This window comes from Drosophila willistoni, assembly GCF_018902025.1.
Source record: "Drosophila willistoni isolate 14030-0811.24 chromosome 2R unlocalized genomic scaffold, UCI_dwil_1.1 Seg167, whole genome shotgun sequence".
NCBI classification, from domain to species: domain Eukaryota; kingdom Metazoa; phylum Arthropoda; class Insecta; order Diptera; family Drosophilidae; genus Drosophila; species Drosophila willistoni.
The window spans coordinates 13,077,379-13,085,929 of record NW_025814050.1 but is presented as its reverse complement, the minus strand read 5'-3'; the positions used below and the strand labels follow the sequence as shown (position 1 = coordinate 13,085,929).

At 36.7% G+C, this 8,551-nt stretch overlaps 1 protein-coding gene across 1 annotated transcript; it reads right to left on the bottom strand.

Moving 5' to 3' along the window:
- Positions 1 to 4,778: 4,778 nt before the first annotated feature.
- On the bottom strand, positions 4,779 to 6,984 carry LOC6642328 (carboxylesterase 5A). Its single transcript, XM_002064880.4, has 2 exons — positions 6,030 to 6,984; positions 4,779 to 5,972 (listed from the first exon to the last, which is right to left on the bottom strand). Exons 1-2 carry the CDS (start codon positions 6,963 to 6,965, stop codon positions 4,851 to 4,853), a joined length of 2,058 nt encoding a protein of 685 aa, XP_002064916.1. The 5' UTR covers positions 6,966 to 6,984; the 3' UTR covers positions 4,779 to 4,850.
- Between the last annotated feature and the right edge of the window lie 1,567 nt (positions 6,985 to 8,551).

Here is an 8,551-nt window from a genome sequence, read left to right as displayed (position 1 = left end):
CTTGCCCAAATTGAGGATGACAGGCTCGACCGACCGACCAATCGACCCACCAATAACCCACCCACCGCCCACACACAATATGCACACGTCTCTTGCCTAGTCTTTTATGGGTTTCTCATTGATAGACACACTGATAGACAGGCCGTGTGCCGCATAGAACTGAACCTGCCAATAGCATCGGCACTGGCATCAAAATTCCATTATTTGGATTAGACCAATTGTTGCCTCTGGATGGCATGCCCAGACTGCATACTGCATGAGGCATTTTACGAATTATGCAATGACAATCGAGTTTTGAGTATCTCCTAAATAATGTCATTTCTTATTTAAAGGAATATTCTGCTTCTGACTATAGCAGAAGCTTGAACTTATATTGGTCTCTTTTTACTTATTAAATACTTTTATTTATTTTGTCTAAAACCATATTGCATTAAATTTTGTTAGATAAAATAGACTTATTATTCAACTGCTAACTGGGATGACTATAATATAGGATGGGGACTATAGGATACCCTTAATAATTTAACAAACTTCTAGCTTCAGTTCTTATATTTTTATAAGTAGTCCTTAATGGTTATTTTTAAGATGCAGTGTTTTTATATAGAAATTTTAGATATATTGTTATAATTCAACTATGGCATTTAGCACTAAGTTTATTTTTGAAGGTGTATTCCTCTAAACAGATAAAGTAAAATTTAATAATTTATACAACATTATCTAGAAGATATCATACTTTTTTATGGATCTTCCAGGATTTAGCTTTATCCTTTAAGATGGTATTTATTTCTTGCTAAAAAATGTTGGTTAAGGCGAAGCCCTTTACACTAATTCAGCTGGCGCCCATGGGTATGCACACAAAAAAGGTGGAATTTGCAGTTGCAAGCTTTGCCGTTCTTTTTTCGCTTCATTTAGTTGGCAATGTAATTCCCAACTAGTTTTAGCGTTGAAGATATGGTATGGCCATTACAATTGTGGATTCTTTAGCGAAGTCTGCTGATGATAGAACTTGGTGGTTCTTGAAATAACTATACAGACAACCTGCTCACCTTTTGTGCTGCCTATGATTTAAAATCTTACAAATAAATCAGTAAGATTGACCTGAAGCCCCGCTCATACAAATTTTTTGATTAACTTCAATGAGGTCGAAATCTAGACAAATAAAAAATGAAATTTTATCAAATTTGTAAGTATATGAAAGACCACTTTAGATAAATATAACTGCATTGATAAATTTTCTAGGTAAAATTTTTTCAAAACTTAACATTTTTTGGTTGGATATTTTCCTATAAGTACCATAAGGTTCTTAAGTATTACTTTGCTTCTTGTTTTATATTGCAGATTTAAATAGATTCAAAAAATCAACAGAACATTGGTTTAAAAGAATCAAATTCAAAAATATGTTCTTACTTTTTCAAGTAAACAACATCAAAATTTACAAACTAATTTCTGCAACATTATTCACTTTCTTGAAAACAACTTCATAAAGATCTGAGATCTATACTTATATATGAGTTGAAATTTCGACCAATGCAAGAACTTCCTGAATATCTGCAAGTAAATTTACAGATATTCGGTTATATATTTACAACTGGTCACATGTGCTAGTATTACATAAGAATTGATAACATGAATCATTTAGACATTTTTATGGCTTTAACATGGCCATTGGGTCATTTTCGTTGTTTAATTGGAATTTTCAATTTGCCATTAACAAGACTGGATTTAAGCTCAATTTTTGTTTAACCTTATCCCTCGTTCTCATCTCATCTCTTGCCACAAAAGGCTTGTAAAGTAATTTAAAGAGTACACAACATCTCAATGTACTAGAAATACACATACACACAAACACCCCAAAGTAAGCACAGCTGTTTGCCCCCAACTACCATTAACAGTAAATGACTAGCCTAATTTATGCACCTTAGTAGACACCCCCTCTCATGACCACGATAGGAGGGGAGACATCGAAATGAGAAGAGGGAGAGAGAAGTCTAAATTCCTATTCACCAGTAAACACGCCGCAATGCCGTAACTTCTATACCAAAATTGATGAAATAGCTATAAGGAGGAAGAGGAGGAGTATGAAGAGCAGGAGCAGAAGCTGAAGCTGGTCCAAACTAGAACTACCAACTACCGACTGACTGCCTAGGAAATTGCTTTACACAATCGAAACGCACGAAATGACAATATAAATCGAGGGGCGGAACTAATTTGCCAAAAGACTCGAAATAGGCTGGCCACAAAAGCGGAATGATGACTATACACTGTATGATGTGAAGGGAGGATGAGCAGAATGAGGGAGCAGACTGAAGCTGAATGGGAGACTAAAGGGAAGATGGAGATGAGAATGGAGAGGGATGATGATGATGGTTGCAATTTCACCCATTTGAATTGGCCAAAATTAACGCAACGTGGAGCAAAAGTTTTTTTTTTTTTCCTTGTTGTGTACGGAAATTGCGTAACTACACATTAATGAAGAAAAATTGCAAGCGGTAAGGGAAGGGAATGAGGGGACTGCTACAATTACGACTACTACCGCAAAAACTTTTGGGAAATTGAACGACACTTTAGCCCATAAAACTGTCTGTGATTTATGCCAATTGAAGTTTTTTGGCCAGGTAAACAGCTTGATAATGAACTACACGATGTCTGAGTTAGTGAGGATTGAAGGGGGGATTATCACGATGTAACTTCAAAGAGCTAGGGTTAACAGCTGGCTTTGATTAAACTTTGTTTCTCTCTCTCTAGCTCTCTCATCTCTCGTGTCTCTGTCACACTTGGCTTTCCAATGAAATCATTTATTATACGTTTCGCATTGGTAATTTTTATTGCCCATCATTAAAAACAATGGAGACATCTTCTATTTATGGCTCAAAGTCGGCAACTATGCACTATAATCATCGTTTATCATCTGTTACATAGATGCTAGGGGCCTAATTAATTGTAAAGTTTTCTCTTTGCAGTTTACTTGGAAATCTTTTTTGCCCCATTAATATTGTCACAGATGTCGCCATTTGCTAAGGCAACAAATGATTAATACATCAAAGTTTTCCAATTGTAATTGCATAAAAGAGAAGAAAAGATTTTGCTCATATTTTCTCTTAAGACGAAGTTGAATATTCTCTAACAAATTTATGTAGAGATAGACATTGAAATAGACATATATATTGAAAAAAATAGATTTTTTCTCGTTCAATTTATAAATTGCCTAAGTCCATTTATACCTTTTTTTAAAAAACTTCATTTATATTTAAATTTTATATTTAAATTGAGCAAAAAAAAACCTCTGGTTGTCATTGTCATCAATTTTTTAAAAGCTAAACTCGAACTAACACATTAGTTTTTGATGCCTGTGAGTTCCATAATATTTCAGTTTGTTAAAGTAATATTTTCAAAAATAAATTAGATTAAGAATAAGTGTACATCTTTAAACTGAATACTTTATATACATATAACGTTATATTATTTACCTGTTTCAACTGAAATGGGACATTTGATAGAGATCCTCCAAAATTTCAACCGATCGTTCTCGTAACACTATATGTAAGATATAATAGTCCGACACAGTTAATTTTCCTGCTGTATCTGTTTACGGTAATAGAAAACTTAAATATCGAGTTTTATATTAGTAGCTTCTAAATTTTCAGAGAGTCTTTACAATAAAAGGACAAAAAGACGTGGTATATTGACTCAACCTTTTATGTCTTAATCAGGTCGTAAACCGTATCCTATTTAAATTTCTGACCAATTTGATAATAACCTCTACAAGGGTATAACGTGTTGAAATCATTGATATTTTCGTTTTGTTTTTCGGATTCGTAAGGGACAAAGTCAACTGTCTCTTTAGTGTTGTTTTATCAGAAAAGCACTGAAAGTAACAACAAAATTAATGAATAAACTTTCTAGCTTATATATCGCCATATATTAGAATTTAAAAGACTGTTTCAATTTTGTACGAAAAATCGATGTGACTTATTTTTGTGTTACTTAATGTAACATCATAAAAATATGTAAAGCTTGAGTTGGCTTAGGAACATTACCCGGAGGAGCACTTCAATTCATGAAATTAGTTTTAATAATATTAATATCATCACTTGAAGCAACAACAGCAACATTATAAGCCGGCTTTAGTTTCAACTTTTTGGCTTCTTGCTCAATAGTTCAACGCGTGCAAGGAATTTGCACAAAAGGCGTCAAGGCAACACCAAGTCCACCCACACCACCCAGTTAAATCTCAATCCCAAACTCAAGCCCAACGACCAGAATCAAGCCCACATCATCTGCAGTAGGAGGAGGAGCAGCAGCAGCTTATGCTCATTGTTTGCTCAGACTGTTGCCAGTGCCAACCAACATCAACATTATCCAAAAATGTATATAAAACTGCTGCCAGGCTAAGATCTGCCCACAAGTTTTGCCCCCCACGCCATAGCCATGCAAATTTTCTCTCTTTTGTTTAAATTTTGCGCGCCGGAAATTTGCTTATCGCCGCGTTTCAGTTGCGGCTGCCGTTTCATAGAGGGCGGTACAGGAGGAGGTGGCAAGGGAGTAGCTGGTTTGTGGACAGACCAAAGTCAATAGAGAGATTAGTGCGGCAAGCATTGAGCCGACACACAGAGTTGTGCTAATTGAGCGACGGGTGCTGGGTTTCGGGTCATGGCGACGGCTTAAATCAATAGAAAGCAAAGCAGCTTTATTCAATATGCAACAGGACAAATTATTTTCCCATTGAAGTGATTATACGGACAGGAGAATATCAGTTAAAGCAGAAAATACAACAAAAATTTCATTTCAATGACTAAATATTTAATCAATCACAATTATTGCTAGCGCAAAACATTAAACTTAGATACATATTAGAGAATACCCAGGCCAAGTGTGCCACCGGCACGTCTCTTGCCGCCTCCGCCGTTGCCACCGCCACCTCCAAGGCCACCCAATCCAAGTGTATTGCCAACTCCGCCAAGTGTCTTGCCAAGTCCTCCACCCAATTGACCCAGAAGATTGCCAAAGGCCTCGCAACTTGTCGAACTTAGAGGTGAAAGTGAAGCACCCAACACAGATAGTTCGCAGAAACGAAAATCATTGGAAGTTTCCAGTTTGGTGTCGATTTTAATAAAAGGTGTGGCCTTCCCCGTGACACTCTGGAAAAGTTTTGAAACGCCTGTCGATTTGCTATCCTTTTCTCCCTGCTTGGCGAATTGTACCAACATATTGATAAGATTTTGCCGCACTTTTAAATCTTCAGAGCTGGTGAGACGTGTATCTTCCAAAGGAGTACCAAAAATATCATTTGCATCAAACATATAGCCCAATTCATCGCCATGACCGACAGTCTCGGGTTTATCTTGAGCCGTTTGTGAGACTATGGGTAGACCACGTAAGAAATTTATTCCCTTGGACTTGGTGCCATTGTACTCAAAACTATACATAAATGCTGGAGCCAACTGCGACCAGACTTGAGTGGTTAGAACAGCTGGCAGATTGAAGAGCACATCTGTGGTCGACTCCACAACTTTGGACAACACTTGATCGACATTCAAGGTTTGTGGCACTTTCCACACATCCTGCAGCGTTGGGGTCAATAGGCTTGTTAGGCCAGGCAACTCAGGTTTCAATATTTCGCCAGTCACTTGATCTATGCGCAGAAAACCTGTCAACTTGTGCAGGGCATCATTGAGGGAACCCAAAAACTTTTCAGCTGAACCAAAAACTTTGTCAAGAGTTTCCACAGTCACCGAATTGGCAGTCTCATGTTTGGTTACTCCTGTTAGCAATGGGATGCCAGAGTAATTGCCACTTCGAAGCTGCTGTTCGGGATCGCCCACCAACAAGCTGGGTAAAGCACGTCCATCATCTTCTCCCTCGATATGCGGCTGGAAACCCACATTGCCCGTAAGACCCTTGATTAGGGCACGTCCGAACAAACGTTCCGTTTGCACTTTATCATCATTCTTGATAATCTCTTCAGCGGATTTCTAAACAATGATTTATAAATATAAACTCATAGGATTATTCACATTTTTTTTTCTCACCTCTCTCATGCAGTTGACAATTTCCAGTTCATTGCCAGCTGGACAACCATTGATCTTGGCCACTTCCTGAACACTTTGCACGGGCTCCTTATCCGTGGCGTATTGAGATAAAGCTGTTCCCGACATGGCCACCACGCCGTGTACATTCCCAGCACTTCTTGCTGTCTTCGACATGGATAAATACATGGCACTGGCCGCTCCTGAGCCGTGACCAATGGCCTGAACGTTCTTGGGATTACCACCGAAATAGGATATATAGTCGGTGACCCAGCGCAGAGCTGCTGCCAAGTCAAACATGGCCAGATTGCCATCGAATTCCTTGGTGCCATCTCCCATTATGCCCAGAGATCCCAAACGATATTGAGGAGCCACCACAATGGCCCCGTTCTGAGCCATTGGAGTGGCATCGTATTGAGCAGCAGAACCATAACGATAACCACCCGGATGTATCCAAACAAACACAGGCAAGCCCGTTGATTCATCCGGCATTTGCGGCGTATACACATTAAGGAGAAGACAATCTTCACTGCCAATAATGCGTTGAGGTTGCTGCGGGTGGGGCTGAATACATGGCGGTCCATACCTAGTGGCATTCATGTCACCGGCAAGACGTCGATAGACTGGACGGGCATAACGCAAATCCCCCACTGGAGCCTCTGCATAATGTATACCTAAGAAACTGTAAACTCCCGTCCGGCTATTACGAAAACCTTCGACACGGGCATCGCGATTAAAGAGACGTGCAAATACCACGGGATCATCGACTGGCGGTGCCTTAGCAGTTCTGCCACCCACTATACGCTTGACTCGACGATGTTCCGACTTATCGTCCTCCACCTCTGGCTGGGAGTAACTCGGCTTCAAGGTCACCGCCAGTAGCAACCATAGCACAATCATCCATTGAAACCAATTGTTCCGCTTCGTCGCTGTGCACATTTCGTTTCACTCCGATTGTCAACATGCAACTGAATCAAGAGAGAGATTTCCACCGGCTCACCAGAAAGGCCGCTTACTTTGCTCAACTTGGCGATAAACTACAAACTGATACAACAATAACAACAACCACAACAAACCACTTTTTTATTTCTTGATAAACAGCAAAGGCGAAATTAAATAAATTTTACTCATTGTGAGTTGGATAAGACGATGTTTGTTTCAACTGAGCTTTTGACACTCAAACATTCTAATCACGTATTTTGCAATTATGCCGGGCAATTGAAATTCACTCTCAGATATGGCATTTTAAAGCTAAGTTTAAAGCTAAGTTCACTAGTTCTCAGAATAAATACACTAACTAATTTAGACATATTTATTATTTTTCTTCTTGCTTTTTGGTTGGGTATTATCTTCTAAACTTCCCCTGTACTCTGTGTTAGATTATAACTATTCTTGATTAGTTCGAGGTTTTATATGTATATTCATTTTATTTTATTTTTGGGCACTTTTTGACTTTTTCACAAGTTTCAGTTTGAGAAAAACATTATAAGAGTAGAATAAACTTTTAGAACTACATTAACCTTGGAACCATTAAGTTCCAAGTCCATTAATATTAATGAGTGCAACTATCTATCAACTATCTCAAAAGTTTATAAGTTTATATTTATACCTATGAAATATAACCTAGATTCATTTTCAAAATTGCAATATAATGATTTTTATTTAATTTATTATCATTAGTTTTACAAATTTAATATTTAACCTACTATAAAAATTAGCAGAAAGTCTAAGGCCCTTCGGCTTAAATATATACAAAATGAAACAATACAATTTATAAATGTGCAAATTCATAATTTAAGTATACTTAAATCTATTATTTCCAATCTCGTATAACTCTAATAAATATTGATCAAAAAAGTATTAAAAGCAAAATAATCTTTCTTTTTCTCTCCGTGTCCCAATATATAAACTTTAATAAACGTTTCTTTCTACCACCTAAAATAGTAAAAATGATCTAACAATAAGAGAAAATATTTTGAGAAATACTAATTCTCATTTCAAGTTTAGAATCCACATATATTCAATTAGCCTTAACAAATTATCAAGTTTTATTATTTAGTTGTTTAGTTGCTAATTTCTAAAGTTAAAGTATAGAAAAGTGCAATAAAATTTAATTTATTTCCAAGTATAGGCTTTCTGAAATCATTATTATCAATATTTTACACATTGGCGAATTTAAAGATAGCAATCATGTCTGAATTGCTAATACAGTTGTCTTCTTGGAACTGGTTCCTATATTTAAATAAATAAACGTTAAATACTCTTTCAAAACGAAGATGAGTAATATACCAAAAACTTGTTATGGCAATTTGGTTTAAAGTGTAATTTAAGTATACGTCATACTATCAAATCAAATAAAGTTAAACAATTTGTCCCGTTGACCTTTCATTCCCATTAATGTATCTAGATTTAGATTAAAATTTTAAAAAATTAAGAACTTATTTTAAGTAATTAGTAGATAACTTAATTTATATATAAAACTATTTAAACAGACATGTGTTAACTTGTAAATTTTAGTCAAATTA

What these genes read in the sequence shown, in the direction of transcription:
- LOC6642328 (XM_002064880.4), bottom strand. Translation starts at nt 6,965, where the DNA reads ATGTGCACAGCGACGAAGCGGAACAATTGGTTTCAATGGATGATTGTG. An exon ending in TTGTCAACTGCATGAGAGAG is followed by an intron (nt 5,973 to 6,029) that starts GTGAGAAAAAAA and finishes ATCATTGTTTAG; the next exon opens with AAATCCGCTGAAGAGATTAT.